At 39.3% G+C, this 21,601-nt stretch overlaps 1 protein-coding gene across 1 annotated transcript; it reads right to left on the bottom strand.

The window, feature by feature from the left end:
• Positions 1 to 1,983: 1,983 nt before the first annotated feature.
• On the bottom strand, positions 1,984 to 20,953 carry LOC121376128. Its single transcript, XM_041503929.1, has 6 exons — positions 20,868 to 20,953; positions 18,721 to 18,794; positions 17,320 to 17,381; positions 15,055 to 15,138; positions 11,521 to 11,585; positions 1,984 to 2,072 (listed from the first exon to the last, which is right to left on the bottom strand). The coding sequence occupies exons 1-6, from the start codon at positions 20,945 to 20,947 to the stop codon at positions 1,991 to 1,993; spliced, it is 447 nt and encodes a 148-aa protein (XP_041359863.1). The 5' UTR covers positions 20,948 to 20,953; the 3' UTR covers positions 1,984 to 1,990.
• Between the last annotated feature and the right edge of the window lie 648 nt (positions 20,954 to 21,601).

The raw sequence follows: 21,601 nt of genomic DNA, 5'->3' as shown, positions 1-21,601 counted from the left end.
TACTGTGACAGATCACCAGTCTAGTGGATGTTTTATTTCTGGGTGGTCTGGCTGAACACTGCCCTGACGCTGGCGAATAATTTGACTGCTACCATCGTTTTCTATGACATGAAATTCATCAAACGTTGGGAGCAAAAACCAGTCTAGCGAACGAGCACGATCACTCGCTCTCCTGAACATTCCTCTGGAGTGTGGACGTAGTTTAGTGACAGAACGCTTCAATAATGATATAATATTTGATAGAAATGCTAGTGCTCGATTTCACGTTGACGGCTCATCCATGATTCATGATTTAATTTTCGTTTGAGAGAGGATCGACTGAATTTTGCATTTCACGTTAAAGAATCAGTTTTGATCTTTGCTTCAAATCAGAATGGTTTTGCACATGAAACATTTCCGACAGCGAAGTCCAAAGTTTAAATGTCTGATATTTTACCACCGACGAGAAATCGGACCTAAGACAATTAAGATATGGACTTGTATATATATAATGTATATTACAAAACAATTAAAATAGTACCTTCTATATGAGCAAGTGTAGGCCTACTGCTTTGTGAAGGAAGAAAATGTTTTATTTAATGATGCACTCAACACATTTTATTGACGGTTATATGGCGTCGGACCACTCAGATATTGAGAGAGGAAACCTGCTGTCGCCAACTTCATGGGCTACTCTTTTCGATTAGCAGCAGGGGATCTGTTATATGCACCATCCCACAAACAGGATAGTACATACCACAGCCTTTGTTAAACCAGTTGTGGAGCACTGGCTGGAACGAAAAGTAGCCCAATGGGCTCTCCGATTCCTACTTTGTGAATAATAACCAAAATAATACGCCATACATTTGCGTCGTTTAAACATAAAACAGCAGGTTTTGGCAGTTGATCCTTATTAAACAATATTATAAATTGTTCTTCCTTTGATAATTGTTTTCAAAGAATTATTTAAAAAGCGCGATCCGGGACATGGTGCGGTTACTGTGAAATTATTTATTTTCGTACGCTTATATTTTCGTGGTTTTGCTAAAAGAAATCCACAAATAACCCACAAGCCCCCTTTCCCCCCAAAAAAAACCCCAACACCCCCCAAAAAGACCCCCCCCCCCACCCCCCCCCCCCACAAATCACACAACAAAAACAACCCAAATGTGTTGATCGGTAGGTGGTATAATAAATTCGTAGTATATGTATATATGCATTATATTTTCATTGTGTGCTTAAATTTGTTGATGCGCTAATCCACAAATTACACAAAAATTATAACGCCACGAACGAAAGAGTTTTCGCGTATCACATATTATACAGCACCCCCCCCCCACACACACACACACACACCCACCACCACCACCACCACCACCACCACCAGCCCCCCATCCCCACATATGAAATAATATGCAACGAATTCCATGGTGCCATCCACTATACACGACTGGACGTTTTCTATATGTAAAATACCCTTCAATACACAATATCAGGCTCGAAAAGGTCAGTAAAATATGGCCAGCTGTTATTAGTTTTAAATAGAATTTTTTTAATAATAACCAGCTAACAAAAAATAGTGTGTTTGTGTGTGTGCGCGTGTGTGTGTTATTGACAATGTTAAAATAAGTAAACATACAATTGGAAAGATGACTTATGAAAACAACACTTTAAGTCGCTTAATGTTTGGTGAGAAGTATTCTTACAGGCTTGTACTCAGCCATTCTTTAATTAAATTAAGCCATTGGGCTATTTCTCGTTCAGTTGGGCTATTTCTCGGTCAGTGCATCACGACGGGTATATAAGTCCGTGGTATGTGCTATCCTGTCTGTGGGATGGTGCATATAAAGATCCTTGCTACTAATGGACAAATGTAGCGGGTTTCCTCTCTGAGACTATATGTCAAAATAACAAAATGTTTGACATCCAATAGCCGATTATTAATAAATCAATGTGCTCTAGTGGTGTCGTTAAACAAAACAAACTTCTCTTTTTTTCTCTACAGACCAACTTACTTGTATTTGACAATTGTCCATATTCCTGGGTTTTCAACTAGTCTGTGCATCGGGAAGTGTTGAAAGACTACATCTTGTCTGAAATAAATAAATAAATAAATGTATTAGATTAATTAACTTTTTTTATTAACTGATACAATACTTTCTAAATACATGTAATAGAAAACTAAATGGAGTTAAAGTGTTGTGCTAAATATGCACATACATGTTTAGAAATGTTGTATACATATTTAAATACTTTTATTATGGTGAGCGGTGATTTTTTAAATTATACTCAAAGCTAAAAGTTCAAAGTCTTTTTTGTTTAACGACACTACTAGAGCATATTGATTTTTTAATCATTGGCTATTGCATATTAAAGCCGCACACCCTAGTTCCATCCAACGAAAATAAATTATAATTTGGTTAATCTACAAACCTGTAACACACTTAGATCACGTTTTTATCAAATGGAGTGAAAAAGCAGGTTTTATATCGATAAATACCATGGGAATCCCCATGTCCCAATTGCTTGAAATAATTTTGAAAGTTTGTATTCTGATGTCACCGGTAGATGTCGCTCGAAGCACAATGCCTACGTCACGACAAATTTCACAGACTTGGGGTGCGTTCTTTTCAACTCTCCTGGACATGTTCCAACTGTTCTGTCCTGGTTGTATCCCCTCTCCAGATATCGTAGGACTTAGCAAAATTATTGGTTTTAAGGGTTTATAACGTTTTGTATTGAGATACTTACTTGTCTGAACTTTATTGTTACTGAAAATGTTCACGAACTGTGAAGAAAAATTTCACAAATGAACAACAACAAATGATGTTGATCGCGCGAACCGTGCACGAGAAAACAAACCGAACCAAAATGATAACGGTCACGTGGTATACCAACGTCTGTGACATTGAAATGGAAATATCCCGTCTAAAAATAGATTAGACCTTGTCTGCTCAACGTTTTTTTCTCAAACGTGCGCCCGTTTTTCAGAAATACGAAAAATGCATTTTGTGGTATTACAAACACCAGGATTACCAGGATTACCAAAAAACACTTCAGGTGAATGGAAATGTATATTCTAAATAATAAACGGTAAGTAAAGTGCAATTTTATTTGTGAAATAATGGGTTTAATAGCGAAAAACAACGCCGTAATTGTTACGTTATGCGTTATAGTTATTATAACGCAAACAAGCAAGAAACAAGTTAGTCACTAACATGCGGTTTATTCTTCATCTAACTCATTGCGACAAGATCTCACGAGAGTTAATCTCGCAAACACTAACATCTCTTTATCGAGACTCAACATGTAACATGTAACTTTATATATCGAGACATCTCCCCTTTTTTGTTTTCAAACTAAAGTTTCTAGTCTTCTTCTGTTTAACAGTTCTTTTTGTTGAATAGTTCTTTAGCCAATCTCCCTTTACAATCAATTTAGAGTTTCTGTAAATAAAACAATTTCAACTTTGCATTAGTGTTCTATTCTGTTTTCTTAACTATTCAAATAAACTACAACAATTAACTACCGAAAATAAACACAATAAAGGACGAGGGTAGACTGCCCTGCCTTTATACATAAAAACCAGGTATTATTCTGACCTGTGTGGTTTTTATGCATGTCCTTGCACATCCATAATGAAAAATTATATTCCAAGAATGCACATCCATAACGAATTGTTCTCTTCATTCTTGTACTTGAACTGACTTAATTATTTAAAATTTGGGTTTGGTTTGGACACTCTTCCGCTTCTTGTAACAATAAGTTTTTCACCAAATGCGCGTTTCAGCTTCTCGGGTGATTTTCGCACCGTCTTAGTCTGAACTGGTATCTCTGACATTGACTGATGTATTGTAGTACTCTGTGCTTCTTTGTTTTCGCATCTCTCCTGGGTAGGTTGGATAGGTTGACTGTTTACAGGAAGAATACATGGTTCTGGTACATATGGTTCTGGTGCATACTCTTCTCCCATTTTTCTTAGATGTTTTCTGTTCCTTCTGTAGGTTCTACCATTTTCTGTTCGCACTTGGTATGACCTCACATCCACCTGACCTTCAACTTTAGCCAAAACCCATTTCCCTTTTTCTACTGGTTGTATCCTCACAATATCACCAGGTTTTAAACTTTCAAGCTCTTTTGTACTTCTGTTGTAGTACTTGACCTGCTTTTCTTTCCGATAATACAGTTTTTCTTTGACATCTTTGACTACTTCTGGTGTGAGCAGACGTCGAGCAGTAGGCAACAATGTTCTAGTTCTGCGAGAAAACATCCGTTGTGCTGGCGATGTGGTTACCAGCTCTGTCGGAGTGTTGTAGTAGTCGAGTAGGCCAATGTATGGGTCGGTGTTAGCTCTGTGAGCTTTCTTGATGATAGACTGAGCTATTTTGACAGCACTCTCTGCCTTTCCATTTGATTGTGGATATCTTGGTGAACTTGTAACATGCATACATCCATACTCCTTTGCGAACTCACTGAATTCTTTTGAGTTGAACGGAGGTCCATTGTCTGTGAACATTTCTTCGGGAATACCATGCCTTGCAAACTGAGCCTTGATCTTTCCAATAACTTGTGATGCTTTCTTGTTTGCACTTAGTTTGTCAACTTCGAAAAAGTCTGAATAGTGATCAACAATGACTAGATAATCACAGCCTTCAGTTTCGAAAAGGTCCATGCTGACTTTTTGCCATGGTCGATCTGGTATCTCTCGACTGATGAGTGGTTCTTTTTGTTGTTTCACCGAGAATTCTCTGCAGACAGAGCATTTTGAAATACATTCTTCAATTTCTTTGTTCATCCTCGGCCAATAAACCACTTCTCTTGCCCGTCTAAGGCATCCTTGAATTCCTAGATGACTTCTGTGAATTCTTTCTTTGATTTTCCCTCTCATTGCTGTAGGGATTACAATACGGTCTCCTTTGTAGACAAGACCATCTTGTACAGTTAACTCATCCCGAATGTTGAAATAATCTTGAACTGATATTTGTATTTCTGCTTTTGTCTCTGGCCATCCTTGTACAATGATTTTCTTTAGTTGATTCATCACTGTATCAGTTTCAGATGCTTGTTGTATTTCCTCCAGAGTTTCTGGAGTCATCCTTACATCCTCCAACATATTTATCAGTTCAACATCTTTTTCAGTTACAGTCCGCACATCCACATGAAATACTTCACCATCATGTACCTCTTTTGTCAGATGTGGTATGTATGCTCTGCTCAAAGCATCTGCCATGAACATTGACGATCCCTTCTTATATACCAAGACAAATTCAAACTTTTGTAGTCTCAGCAGCATTCTTTGTAGTCTCTTTGGTGCATTCAGTAGGCTCTTTTTGAAAATACTTTCCAGCGGCTTGTGGTCTGATTCCACAGTAAAAGATCTGCCAAACAAGTATGTTTCAAATTGTTCAACACCAAACACGATCGCTAGAAGTTCTTTTTCGATCTGTGCATAATTACATTCTGTTGTGTTCAGAGATCGTGAAGCATATGCAACAGGTTTTCCCTCCTGCATAAGACAAGCTCCAAGCCCATGCTGGCTTGCATCACATTGCAAAACTACTGGCTTATCATTGTCAAAGTATCCAAGGATAGGAGCCGTTGACAAAATATTTTTCACTTTGCTGAAAGCTTTCCCTTGTATAGTCTCATCCCAGTAAAACGCTACTTCTGCTTTCAGTAATTCCCGAATCGGAGCGGTGACTGTTGCTAGCTGTGGAGCAAACTTGGCAACGTAGTTCACCATCCCAATCAAGCGTTGCACTCCTTGTTTATCAGAAGGGGGTGGCATCTTAATGATTGCTTCAACTTTGGCTGGATCAGGTTTCAGACCTGATGCAGTTAGTCTGTTTAAACTTCATTTTGTCTTTGTTGAGCCGAATACCTTTCTCTTGGCATCTCCTCAACAACAAAACTAGTTTACGATCATGATCAGCTTCATCCAGTGCATATAGTAGTATGTCATCAGTTACAACAGCCACTCCTTCTAATCCTTCTAGAGCTTCTTGCAGTCTCCTTTGAAATTCCTCAGGCGCTGGAGAAATTCCAAATGGCATCCGCTTCCACCTGTAACGACCAAATGGAGTTGAGAATGTAGTTAAGTAACTAGACTCTTCATCTAAGACAACATGCCAAAACCCATCTTTTGCATCAAGTACAGTGAACAACTTAGCCGTTGACATTTCAGGAAGGATATCATCAATCGTGGGTAATGGATAGTGGTTTCTCTTCAAAGCTTTGTTTAAAGGTTTTGGGTCTATACAGAGACGTATGCCACTTTGTTTATTGCATACTACCATAGAAGACACCCAATCTGTAGGTACTGAGACAGGAGCCAAAACATTTTTCTTGACAAGTCTGTCAATATGTTTCTTGACCATTGTCTTATTTGCCAAAGGCAGTTTCCTTGGTGGTATCTGTACTGGTACTACCGCCGGATCCACTTCTAGATGTAACTCTCCTTCCAGTTTACCATCTCTTGTGAACACATCAGTGAACTGTGTTTCAATGTCTTTTTTCCTGAGAGGAAGCATGGTCTCCACACCATGTACAGACTCAAAATTGTTTTGATTCACAGTTATTAGTTTCATTTTCTGCACGGTTCTCGACCCCAATACAGATCGACATTTCTCTTTTACAACTTGGAACTCTGCACTGTATTCTTTCTTAGTTTTAGGATTGAGAATCCTTAATCTGCATTTTCCTACTGGTTTGATCTGAGATTTGTTGAACATAACAAGTGTAGTGTTACTAGGTTCCAGCTTTTCTTCAGACAAACCTGAATATACTGCTTCAGATATTACGTTTACACTCGCTCCACTATCTATCTGAAAGTTCACTTTCTGTCCGTTTACTATCATGTCCGCAAAGATTCTAGTAGGATATGTTTCACCACCAACATTAACAGCAGCAACCTCAGCAATAGCATCCACGGACATAAGACTTCCCTCACTACTGTCATCAGAGTTGTCTTCTACTGTATATAGTTTCTCTTTAGATTTTTGTTTTCGATCACTCCTTGGTTTGAATCTCCTAGTAGGACATTTTAAAGCAGTGGTTTTCTTTCTTGCAGATATTACAGGTCTTTCCCCAAGCAGGACACTCCGCTTTCCTCTTGGGATGTCGTTTATCACAGTAATAACAGTTGATCAAAGTAACTCTCTTTTGACCAACCTGCAGACCAACAGTAGACTTTTTCTTTGTTCTATGCTGAAAAGCTTGAACGTCTTCCGATTTTCCCTGAGCCATCTCTTGAAGATGCTGATTTGTGGATTCATATGCCCTAGCGGTATCTAGACATTGCTGAAGTTTCAGATTTCTCATCTGTAGTAGCCGTTTCCTCGTGTGGTTGTCACCAACGCCTACAACAATCCGATCTCTTATCAAAGAATCTCTCAACTGTTCGTAGTTGCAGTTTTTTGACATCTTCATCAATGTAGTATAGTACGCATCTATAGATTCACCTTTCTCTTGGTCACGTTTATTGAAACAATACCTTTCGTAGATTTCATTTACTTCACCAAGACAGAATTGTTGCATTCTCTCTAACACAATGTTAATGTTAGTTCTATCATCTACATTAGGAAATTGCATCCCATTGTATACTTTCAGTGCTTCAGGGCCAAAACATGTTAGAAGTGTAGCTGTTCTTACTTGTGTGGGTTGTAGTTCAAGTCGCGAAGCAATTTCATAATTATCCCATACTTGTCTAAAATGCTCCCATTTTGTAGCAACGTTTCCACTCAACTCTAGTTTGCACGGGAACGGAACACTCTGAATGACTGTAGGCTGTACCTCTTGGTCACCCATTGTTATCACTTACTAGTAGCAGTGTAGTACAGAAAAATAATCCAGTATTTAACCCACCAAGTTTACTTATAAACACTTTCGGTTCACGTTTCCGATGGAAAAGATCGCTGTGATGCTCCTTTCCGGTCGGACATACCAAAGCAGTGCTTACTTCCGGAGGAATTTACAATTCCAACGTTTGACTACGGACCATCACTTCCGGTCGTAGTTCAAAGAAGAAAGTTTTCTCGGACTGGTGCGCACTTTAAGGAAGAAGTGTCACAGAAGAAATGCCCACTTACTAACATTTTGGTCAGTTTTTTACAGCAATATCACATTTACTCTGTTCCAAAACATGTTTTTCGAGAGCATGGTACTTTTTCACCTTCTGACACCATGTTACGTTATGCGTTATAGTTATTATAACGCAAACAAGCAAGAAACAAGTTAGTCACTAACATGCGGTTTATTCTTCATCTAACTCATTGCGACAAGATCTCACGAGAGTTAATCTCGCAAACACTAACATCTCTTTATCGAGACTCAACATGTAACATGTAACTTTATATATCGAGACAGTAATGGTTAACAACTAGCCGTAACTAGGGTGTGTCCCTTTAAACATTTGGTAACACTGACATACTCGTATAATCTTAGAGAGGAGACCCACCGCTAAACTTGTTCATTAGTAGCAAAGGATGTTTTTTGGAACGAGAAATAGCCCAATGAAACCACTGACTGAGGTCTGCACCTTAGTTTATCTTTTAATTGTGTCTAACAATGAAACTTTAATATACACACGTGCGCGCGAGCACACACACACACACACACACACACGCACACACACGTTACCCCCAAATCTTCCAAACAAACAAAACAGAAACACAACAATAACCAAAACCCCCCAAAAACAACAACAACAACAACAACAAAAAACCCAATCCATCCCCCCAAGGGCAGGTCAGGTCATAGGGTTTTACGTGCACATTCAGAACAAGCTGTTGTAGCGCCGGCTCCTTCGTCCATGACAGGAACAAAACCTTTAAATAGCTCTTCGGCGGATATAGGCTCATGTGTACGAGTCTGCACCTTAGTTTAGTTTTGAGTTATTAACATATTAATTTAAAACAAAAACATATTTTATGATATACATAGCAATGAAATATATAGATCTACGGAAACCATACAAGTGATATCCGGTGAATAGTCATATTTTTTCACTGTAATTTAGCTGCAGTGAAAATATAGAAATCGTATTTACTTTTTTGTAAAAATTCATGATTAAATTATCTCCCTTTGTCTCGTTTCTTCGTATTTAAGTTTGATGATTACCAATGCATCTGATCGTATTTGAAAAAAAGAGAGTAATTTAAACAACTGTACCTATAAAAAACGATATGAAGTGCAAGTAGGATAAAATATCTAAAACTGATTGAATACGATGCTAAATAATAAAATACAGTGTCCTCTCTTTTAGTGTAGGGAGTGGCACGTAGCCCAGTGGTACAGCACTCGCTTGATGCACGGACGGTTTAGGGCTATTTCTCTTTCCAGCTAGTGAACCACGACTGGTATATCAAAGGCCGTGGTATGTGCTAACATGTCTGTGGGATGGTGCATATAAAAGATCCCTTGCTGCTAATCGAAAAGAGTAGCCCATGAAGTGGCGACAGCGGGTTTCCTCTCTCAATATCTGTGTGGTCTGACCATATGTCCGACGCCATATAACCGTAAATAAAATGTGTTGAGTGCCTCGTTAAATAAACCATTTCCTTGCTTACTTCCTCTTTGAGTGTAAGTTAAATTTTAACGGCGTTCGATTCGTTTTGTTTTTGTAGGTTTTTTAGGATCGCTTTGTCAGGTATGTTTGCATAGCAGTATTATTAAATAAATGTTAATTTAATAATTAAATAAAGATAATTTTAAATCAAATTTCTTTTAAAAAGTCTATAGTCAAGTAAATTTTCTGGAAAAGTTCCATTGGAAAAAATATATCATGGCGTTACGTGTTTTCGATAGGAAAAGCGAAAGATATTAACAAAAAGAGAAAGATATTGTCAAAAATTAGGAAAGATGTATATAATAAATAGACCATTTCATGGTGTTGTTTTCTAATACGATTTTTATGTCAACGAGTGATGTGTGAAAACCATATTTTCACGAATGGCGAAATAGCCTGTACATAACTTTGAATCGCACTTCGATAGTTTCGGTATATTACGGGCGTTGCCCAGGGGCGTATCGTGATCTGGACCTGGGGGGGGGGGGGGGGGGGGGGGGGGGGGGGTGTGTGTTCGAATATGAACCAAGTGTACCTTTTTCTATTTTGTTTTTGCACCACCAGAAACTCCATATGTATAAACCTGTATGTTTTAGTTCTGAAAGCGGACCATTTGCTTCAGCGGGGGGGGGGGGGGGGGGGGGGGTGGGGGGGGGGGGGGGGGGGGGGGGGGGGGGGGGGGGGGGGGGGGGGGGGGGGGGGGGGGGGGGGGGGGGGTTGTCTGAACCCCCCCTAGCCTACGCCCCTGTTGCCGGAAATTTAACTATTAGTGAAGAATACAAGGACGTTTCAATATGGTTATGAACATCATAGTTGCCCTACGTACATTTTTCTGAATTTAGTTTAATTAGAAAAATGTGAACGATATCGTTATTATTGATGTCTATGAACATATTTAACGTATACTAGGAAATATATTAAATTACTTGAATTGTATTTATAACAAGCGAAGGTGTTACAACGGCTCTCGGCTTTTTCTACAATGTTCTACAGCATGGATATCACGGAAATTGGTCAGTGTATTTATTATATGTCTTAGTAAAAAACCTTTTAAATATTTATTAGTAAAATAATATAGTTATCAGTTACTAGCGAAGATAATGTTTTTGGGGTGGATACACTGTAACAGGGTTCTTCTATGGAAGAGTATTATGGAACATTTATAAAGGGGCGCCAGATTGAGAAACCTTTTGATCACCGTGAATGCATCCATTTCAAGTCGCAGACCCTAGTTTCAACTCATGAAAATGAAGTCTGGTTAATCTACAAACCTGTAACACATCTGTATAAAGTTACAATAAAGTGAAAAATTGGTCTGTGAAGTTGAAAACAAGAAATGCGCTTAAAAAATAAACTTAGAGCTCGTTTCCATAACTGTTACTTCTTAGAGGTACATGCGCTTTTAAAAATACGAAAAAAACCCACCTGGCCAGGATGTCCAGAAACACTTGGGATATACAGAAATGGATAGCATAAACAATAAAATCTAAGTAATATCTCATTTCAATAATAAAAAGACAACTCTCTTAGTAACAAATACGCCGTAATGATTTAAAGCTAAGGTGTGTCACTTTAAGGTTCACGGAAGGCTTCTGACACCGCTAATATGGAGGGGGGGGGGGGGGGGGGATTATTATTTTATACATTTATGCTTATCTTCATGTTTATATCCAATTAAGGCTCAAGCACGCTGTCCTGGGCGCACACCTCAGCTATCTGGTCTATCAGTCCAGAATAATGAGCTAGTTGTTAGTGAAAGAGAAGAGGTCGTTAAAACTCGCTCTGGGTGGGAGCCGGTACCGGGCTGTGAACACAATAACTACCAGTCTTATGCCTGATGGCTTAACCACGACACCACCGGGGCTGGTGGAAACTTCTGGGGCATAGATGCATTTTAAAGACAAAATTAGTTATATTTAGATGGTTATGTAAATTGCCGAGCAAACAAAATAAAATAAAACCAATATTAAACTGACTTGCAAACTTCGAGATTCTTCGGGTTGCTGACATCTTCCGCCATGTTGAAGATTTGTCTGTAGTCCTGAAAATATAATATCGACAGTTCTAGACTCGGATCGGAGATTCAGTAACTTTCTTGACATCCAATAGCCGATGGTGGATAAATCAATGTGTTCTAGTGGTGTCGTTAAACAAAACAAGCTTCAATAACTTTGTTTACATTTAGTCTTGTTGGATTAGGCTAGGAGAGTAATGAAAGACCAGACGGATATTGACGAGGAAACGTAATATGGTCCCCATCTTGTTTTCTTTGAGAGTCTTCCGGATCTCTTAGGGAGTGGCGATCCTCTTAAAGATGCGCACCTAATAGTGGATCGTGCAAGCAATCACGACTTTGCCAAACATAATTTCGACTATGCCTTGTGCAGAGATACGATTTTGATCAGGGGATATGGTTTTGTCGTTCAGATAAGTATTTAATGCATTATGTCAAGCAAATTGGAATGAATGAATGTTTAACGACACCTCAGCACGAACTAAACATCGGCTGTTGGGTGTCAAACTATGGTAATGGCAAGATTTAGTGATAATAAACAGTGAAAGCACAGCAACAAAACATCAGTACGTTCCCCATACGAAATATGCTATTGACCAGGACCGTACCTTAGGAGGGCGCATCAGCTAGCAGACAACAACGTCCGACAACAGCTAACAAACGTCAACGTGGACAACAGCTAGCAGTCGTCAACGTTCAGCAAAAATAATTATTAGCAGACGACAATGTGTGACAAGAACTAGCAGACGTCAACATGGACAACAGCTAGTAGCAGACGACAACGCACGACAAGAGCTAGCAGACGTCCAATTTATATCCGTAGAACATTGCGTCTTACATCGGATGACAGATTGGGCGAATACGACACCGGGAGACCCACGGATACAGGTCACATGATGCCAATATTGCTGATCACAAGTCCATTAATTGTATTGATCGGTTAGGGGCGGGAATTCAAGCCACTTCATTTAATTCACGTACACGACTGTGTCAAAGGTTTTAGTGTTAAATATTTATATATTCCGTGAACATTTGGATTGCGAATGTTCACTCCTCGTGTAGGGAGTAGAAATTTCCCTTACTAACACTCCGACTCATACTGTTACATTAAAAACCCCAAGTACCCCCCACCCCCCACCCCCAACCCACCCCACCCCACCTCCCCCCAAAACCCACAACAAAAAACAGAAAATGAAAAAACAACAACCCCAAATCACAGAAACAAACTACTATATATTATTGACAATGTAATTTTAGATTCTGAAGCCAGCACACCGCCCCACATACCCACCCCACCCCACCATCCCCCACTCCCAGCCCCCCAAAAAGGGAAATAAAGAAACACATAAAAAAAACAAAAAAACGTCTGATTATTATGTTATTGATTTTAAATAAATCTATTTTTTTAATTATCTGGCTAACTTGTTATTGATTTTAAATAAAACTAAGCAACTAAATAACTACTTTAAAGTCTCCTGATATAATCACATTTTATATATTACACTACATCAAACGCCGCTTGTGCATTTAATAACGTTCTTGGCGCAACTCTGATTGTAAAGTCGTAAGATATTTTATCATGGGAACAATTGTCGTAAACACCATCGCGAAAAATATTACCCGGTAATTTAGCAAGCGGCATGTGAATGGCGACCAGTTTATTAGGTTGCCACAAATCAATGTGTTTCTATATCGCTTTGAATACAACACGCACACTGTACAATGACTCGTCGACCGTATCTCTTCAGTTGACGTTATAGGTCAGTTATTGTTGTCTTTAATATGTCCCGCGTATTAATTTATGAAAACCGTCACACGATTAAATTAGCCTGTAATTATATGGCTCTAAACAGATAGCTCAGATAGCTGACATATATCCTGTATAGCGTGCTTGAACATTGCTTGGCTAAATGCACATATGTTGTAGTACGGTAAAGTAACGTAACGTAGCGTGACGTAGAGTAACGTAAAGTAGCGTGACATGCGCTACGTAAGGTAACGTACCGCAAGGTAACGTGACGTAGAGTAACGTAACGTAGCGTAGAGTAACGTAAGGTAGCGTGACGTAGAGTAACGTAAAGTAGCGTAACATGCGCTACGTAAGGTAACGTAACGTAAGGTAACTTGACGTAGAGTAACGTAACGTAGCGTGACATGCACTACGTAAGATAACGTGACGTAGAGTAACGTAACGTAGCGTGACATGCGCTACGTAAGGTAACGTAAGGTAACGTGACATAAAGTAACGTAACGTAGCGTGACATGCGCTACGTAAGATAACGTGACGTACAGGGCTCCGTTTTGCGAAGCCGTCTTGGCGCTAAAATCACAGTAAGTGACTAAAGTAGTTAGGTGAATTTAGCACTAAGATCGCCCCAGTCTTGGACACATCCACCGAGGAATCTCGGAGAATGTACCCAAGACAGTCGTGTTTGAACCTTCAGTGGATGTAAGTACGAGTCAAATGGTTGGTTGATTGAAAATCGCTTCTAAAACAGGGCCTAACAGAGTCTAGGAGCGCAACATAAAGTAACGTGGGGTAAGGAAGAGACGGTCAAATGTTTAACCACCATGTCTGACAATTTGTTTGTTTTGTTTAACGACACCACTAGAGCACATTGATTTATTAATCACCGGCTACTGGTTGTCAAACATTTGATAATTCTGACATGGGAAACCTGCTACATTTTGTTTTCCATCAGTTGCAAGGGCTCTTTGATATGCACCATCCCATAAACAGGATAGCACATACCACTGGCTGGAACAAGAATTATCCCGATGGGCCCACTGGCGGGGATCGATCCTAGACTGACCGCGCATCAGGCGAGCACTTTACCACTGGACTATGTCCCGCCCTATGTCTGACGGTGTCACTTTATACAACCCCCCCCCCCCCCACTTCTCTCAAGCGGATCCCCATACCACTCTAGTTCAGATATTGCTCTTGATACACCCCCCCACTTCTCTCAAGCGGATCCCCATACCACTCTAGTTCAGATATTGCTCTTGATACAACCCCCCACTTCTCTCAAGCGGATCCCCTAACTCCTCTAGTTCAGATATTGCTCTTGATACAACCCCCCACTTCTCTCAAGCGGATCCCCATACCCATCTAGTTCAGATATTGCTCTTGATACAACCCCCCACTTCTCTCAAGCGGATCCCCTAACCCCTCTAGTTCAGATATTGCTCTTGATACAACCCCCCACTTCTCTCAAGCGGATCCCCTAACCCTCTAGTTCAGATATTGCTCTTGATACAACCCCCCCCCCCCCCCCCCCCCACACACACACACACTTCTCTCAAGCGGATCCCCTAACCCCTATAGTTCAGATATTGCTCTTCACCTGATGCTTAAACAACTTTATTTCGACGACATAACTTGCTGTGTGTGTGTGTTCTCTCTGTGTGTGTGTGTGGGGGGGGGGGGGGGGGTATGTGGGTGGTGATGGTGGTGGGTGGGTGTTGGTGTTGCAATGAGTATAGCGGAACGCACCTGCTTGTGTATACAGAATAACTCGACGTTGGTTCGTGTGAGTACGGTTGACCGTCTGTTACATCCACAGATCAAGTCTTCTTCCTGAAACAAATGGGCGTCAGTCGAAAACAAAATAGTGATCAGTTTATAATCTAAATGCAGAATTAATTTACCAACATGTTAAAACATTAATACGTTACATGTTCATTTTCTAATATACAAACAGATCAAAACTCATCGCTCCCTTACAAATACACCCGTTATCACCAGTCTTCCCGTTATCAAACCAGAACTCTTCCCCAACCCGTCATATTAATACTACATAGTATATATCGTACAAACAGAGTCAGATAAAAACTCATCGCTCCCTTACAAATACACCCGTTATCACCAATCTTCCAAGTCATATTAATACTACTACAAGTATATAGTACAAACAGATAAAAAAAACTCAAATACACCCGTTATCCCTTACAAATTACACCCAAGTATATAGTTATCAAAACCAATCTTCAAAACCCGTTATCACCAATCTTCCAAGTCATATTAATACTACAAGTATATAGTACAAACAGATAAAAACTCATCGCTCCCTTACAAATACACCCGTTATCACCAGTCTTCCAAGTCATATTAATACTACAAGTATATAGTACAAACAGATCAGAACTCATCGCTCCCTTACAAATACACCCGTTATCACCAGTCTTCCAAGTCATATTAATACTACAAGTATATAGTACAAACAGGCTAAAGAGTTTCCGAAAACAAAATCTAGAAACAATTAAAACAAAATTCATATAGTGAATAGAAAGGACATTTTATGAGATTTGCAGAAAAAAACCCAAACATCCCCCAACCCCCCCCCCCCAAAACAAACCAAAACACCCTAAAAGAAAACAACAACAAAACAACTCCCAACCTGCACCCCCTCAACCCCCCCCCCCCCCCGCCCCCAACAAACAACAAAAAACCCAAACAAACAAACCCACACAAACAAACCACTAGTACATCAAACTTTATCAAGAATATAATAGTTAACAAACAAATACGGAAAATTTACATTACGTTTTGTTTGTTTTTTAAAATACAATAATATGTAACATGCTGACATAATTTATATTTAAAATATCATTGGGTGGAACTTGTAAAATATGAAAGAGTTTGTTAATTCACGAACAAACATAGCATCAAAACTGCCCCACCCCAACACACAAAGAAAATACTCTACAAGTAAAGATGAGTGCACTTTTACATCGCACTGACTCGAAATAGACTGATAACGAGGACGTATTGCACACTTTGCTCAGCCAGTCGCGGATACAGAAAATCCATTGGGGGGGGGGGGGGGGGGGGGGAATGACATGTAGCCAAATGCCACAAACGTTCCGGAAGAGATTCCTCAGATTCTACAACGTAAAAAATGAAAAAATAAAAGTAAAAGTAAAAGTTAGGGTGGTGCAGTCCCCTGCCCCCCTCCCAATCCTCCACTGTCAACTACATGTGAATTCCAACATCACAGGTGTAGGAAACACATAGTTCTACATGTGTGTACAAATATGTAAAACAAGTGTTGAAATAACTTTATGGTATACATCAAATATGACCGTAGTTAAAAATGTGCTGAGGTGTCGTTAAATAAAACATTTCCTTCCTTCCTTTCAACATCACAGATGTAGGAAACTATACACATAGGCCTACACGTGTGTACACATATGTAAAACAAGTGTTGAAATAACCTTATGGTATACACCAAAATGACCGTAGTTAAAACTGTGCTGAGGTGTCGTTAAATACGTACTTGGTGCGAGTGCTTTAGTCACTTTCGTGCGAGGTCAGTATAACAATAATCAACACATTCTGTGAAGTACACGAAAACGCCCAGTGGTGTAGTACTGCATCACGGCACCAAACTCTTACCCCGAATAAATCACCAATTTCTATATCTTGTGGCTGTTTCCAAGCTTCAACCTTTTCAATTACTGAAACAGCACCCAATATTTTTATTTGTGTACCACATAGAATAAGTTTTTCACAAAAATATAATGAAGAGTGCATTGTCAAGATTTGAACCCAGTGCGCAAACTCACTTGACAGTGAAACGTTTTTACTGCGTTAATCTCTTGTCAACTTGAAACTGTATAATGAATAAAGGACTATACGCCAAACAGAACACATGACGATATCTAAACGACAGAGGACCGTTCTGACCATGGTATACATTATGGCGGGCACTGCAGCGATGTCCACAGTGTACAGACCATTGGATGAACAGACACTTACCCCGAAATTACTCCCAGGCCACAGTTCTCGAACCTTTTTCTTGTTTTCTGTCTTTTCTACCACTGAAATAATGCAGAAGGCATCATATCACTGTGTCGTTAGAAATGTATGGAGTGCCGACTAGAACTGAGAAACAAGCGTCGCATTTCGCGGTTTGAATGGTATGCCATTGTACAGCTATCACTACTGTAGTACTAGTAGTTGGGAGACATTTTGCCAAATGATATAACTGTATTGCGAGGACCATGGCACTATAATGAATTTGAATTACACGTGACAAGCCGTTATTAATTGATACTGTGTAGGGAATAATGTCAAAGTAGTGATGCCATAACAACGTTGATGATAGACCCCTCTCATTAAATGCTGTGGACTATTCCCACTTCCAGCCAATCTACACGAATGGTATTTCAAAGACTGTAGTATGTGCTGCCCTGTCTTTTCTAGGTTTTAAAGCAGCATGCTTTAAACATGCAAACATTTCCTTTCCTTTGTTCACCAATATATTTAAGTAACACAGCCTAAATAAAATTATTATGGTATAAATATCACACAAAAAAAAAAAAAAAAAATATTTGGCCGAAATTACGAAGCCTATTTTCCTAAAACAAGGTATTTCAAAAAAATAATAATAATAATAATAATAAAAAAAAATAATAATAATAATAATTAAAAAAAAAAAAAAATAAAATAAAAAAAAAAAAAAAAAAAAAATTAAAAACGTTTTTAATTCAGCATCGTAAATATATGTAACACTCGCCTGTTAATAAAAACAGATTTTGTCAATTTGGCCTATTGCGTCTTCCTTGGTGTATTATGACATTGACAAGAAGTTACGATAGGCCATCTTGAAAATAGTTCGATTCGCTATAACATGACCCATTATTTTACCAGTATGTCTATAACTTAGTTTATTAATTTATGTTGTTTTTAAAATTGCATTGACAAAAAGGAAGAAAACAAGAAGATAGAGAGAATACGACTGCACACAAATGTGAGTAGAGACAATTTCTGTAAGTTCGATTGCAGCAAATAATATTATATTAAAGGTCGGAGTATGTACAAGTATTATTATCAAGAATTCCATATTCCCAGTAATAGTCCATGTAAGTTCCCCCCCCCCCCCCCCCCCCCCCCCGAATGTACGGTGCCTTCCATTTGATTAGTTCTGAAACAGCTCGAGTATATCGAAGAACAAAAGAAACGCGAATGCTGTAATATGAATATTTTCATATCTTCAAATCTGTAAATCGACTGTCAAAATGGGCCTAAAATCTTTACATATGATTGATAATTTTACCAGACACAAAAGTTAATGGGTTAAACGTTAACTGAATTCATATTGGCGTTTCTTTTGCTGTACAGTATACATTAAAAACTATTTTGAAAGGTTTTACTTACAAGTTCCGGACAAGACGATATAGCACCCATCAGGACTAAAACCTTTCTTTACTATCACTCGGTTGTGTGCAAACCTAAAATACAGTTATAAATAAATAATGAGATGTAGCCAACATATCATGTTTTCAGCTGCATTACAGTTTTATTTTGTAGACAATTATGAAAACTATTGAAAAATACAAAACATTAACAGAGACTTTTTACACGAGATCGAGCGCTAGCGAAAAACTTGACTGGTGCCATCGTCTTCTATCATGACACATTCATCTCAGGTCAGGCGTAAAACCCCAGTCTAACGAGCAACCACGATTGCTGTACCTGCTGAACACACCTCAATTTACTTTTATTTATCGCATATTCAAAACAAGTTAATATTTTTGACGGCAGGGGCAGAGTTTGTATGTCTTTTCCATGACCTCATAAACTACACCATTGTTCTTTTTCATAATTGGTTTATTGGAAAGACGGCAGCAAAGGTTAAATCAATGTAAAAGTCTTTTTCAGTTCTGAATCCGGATTTTGCTCGGTGCTAAAGTGCTCCGCGGAGGTGTCATGGATCGTAGGATCGATTGCCGTTGGTGGACATGTCGTGTTTTCCACAATTAATACCCTACGACTGACATATAAAAGGCTGTGTTGCTTTGTTGGACAGTACATTGGCAACTTTGCGATCTTGAAGTGCAGTGTAAAAAGGACAGGCAAGGATGGTATGATGCTGTTTTAGAGAGCTTAATGGAGCTTTGTGCTTTACGATCTTGAAGTGCAGTGTAAAAAGGACAGGCAAGGATGGTATGATGCTGTTTTAGAGAGCTTAATGGAGCTTTGTGCTTTACGATCTTGAAGTGCAGTGTAAAAAGGACAGGCAAGGATGGTATGATGCTGTTTTAGAGAGCTTAATGGAGCTTTGTGCTTTACGATCTTGAAGTGCAGTGTAAACAGGACAGGCAAGGATGGTATGATGCTGTTTTAGAGAGCTTAATGGAGCTTTGTGCTTTACGATCTTGAAGTGCAGTGTAAACAGGACAGGCAAGGATGGTATGATGCTGTTTTAGAGAGCTTAATGGAGCTTTGTGCTTTACGATCTTGAAGTGCAGTGTAAACAGGACAGGCAAGGATGGTATGATGCTGTTTTAGAGAGCTTAATGGAGCTTTGTGCTTTACGATCTTGAAGTGCAGTGTAAACAGAACAGGCAAGGATGGTATGGTGCTGTTTTAGAGAGCTTAATGGAGCTTTGTGCTTTACGATCTTGAAGTGCAGTGTAAACAGGACAGGCAAGGATGGTATGATGCTGTTTTAGAGAGCTTAATGGAGCTTTGTGCTTTACGATCTTGAAGTGCAGTGTAAACAGGACAGGCAAGGATGGTATGATGCTGTTTTAGAGAGCTTAATGGAGCTTTGTGCTTTACGATCTTGAAGTGCAGTGTAAACAGGACAGGCAAGGATGGTATGATGCTGTTTTAGAGAGCTTAATGGAGCTTTGTGCTTTACGCTCCTGCTGCTTGGCGGGCTTATGTTTTGTGGTGGAAGAGACTTTCCTCTCAATATTCAGATCATATCAGGCACCAAATGACCGTAGTTTAAAATGTGCCGTGGTTTCGTTCAACATATCTGTATTTCCGTTTCGTCCAGGTCAGGGCCGCGTCTAACATAATATCTCAACGCAAGCGTGTGCGTGTGTTATTATTATTTTTTTATTACCATTATATTTTATTTTACTTCATTGTGTCTGAATAGTAAATTGCATATATAGCAGGCATCGGGTACTAGGGGTGTGCAGCCCTAACTCTGAACTTCAAAATGTCCGGACAAATTAACCACTAACATATGGATATAATGGTTTTATTTACCAAGGAAGATGTAATACCATGGCTGGCCGAGTGATTTCGGGGGTGGGAATGGGGTGGTTGGGATAGACTGACTTTATGTAACGCATGTTAGTTTAATATGGAGTACTGTATTGTTTGACATTGCGTCACCTCAACAGAACTATCCCACAGCCACCTCTACTGTAGGTGTCGTTTTTATGTTGCACCCCTCCCTAGAAAGATCGTGTGGCCTCCCCTGTATGAACACTGGAACAATGCATTGCAAATTACTTTGTGCACAGGTTAAATAACGACTGTTGCCATGGTTACTGCTGACTTACTTGCAGTACATGGCGAGTTGACTCATGTGTTTCTGAATGTTCAGAGGGTATGTGTTGAACTCTGGAGAGATTCCTTTCATACAGCGGATAACCTGAAAATATAACACAACATATTAATAATACCGCTGCTACCGCTGCTACTGCTTCTACTACTACTACTACTACTACTACTACTACTACTACTACTACTACTACTACTACTACTATTATTATTATTATTATTAATACCACTTCTACGGCTGCTGCTGCTGCTGCTGCTGCTGCTACTACTACTACTACTACTACTACTACTACTACTACTACTACTACTACTACTACTACTACTACTACTGCTACTGCTACTGCTACTACTACTACTGCTACTGCTACTACTACTGTTGCTGCTGCTGCTTCTGCTAAGAAAGCCCAAACTAGAACTGTAACAATACTCCCAACCCACACCAATAAACCTTTAAAATATGGCCGAGTGTGTTATAAAACGTATACCCCCTCTGGTATAGTGATAACCAGGTGACTATATACGCACTGATGCAATTTGTTCCCTGGTTCGTGCTCCGGGTAACAGGGTCAGGATTTGTCGAACATCGTCTGTGAGGAAACTCTGAAAGTAAATTAGAAACGAATCATTTAGCGTATCTGTAGGGTAGGTTTACGACGAGCTATTATTAATTTAACCTTCACGAACACCCAACCTCGCTTCTAGGACGTGCATGAACCTTGCGTTGATAGAAGCA

Source organism: Gigantopelta aegis, chromosome 6 (assembly GCF_016097555.1).
Source record: "Gigantopelta aegis isolate Gae_Host chromosome 6, Gae_host_genome, whole genome shotgun sequence".
Classification (NCBI taxonomy): Eukaryota; Metazoa; Mollusca; class Gastropoda; order Neomphalida; family Peltospiridae; genus Gigantopelta; species Gigantopelta aegis.
This window is presented reverse-complemented; position numbering and strand designations above follow the sequence as displayed.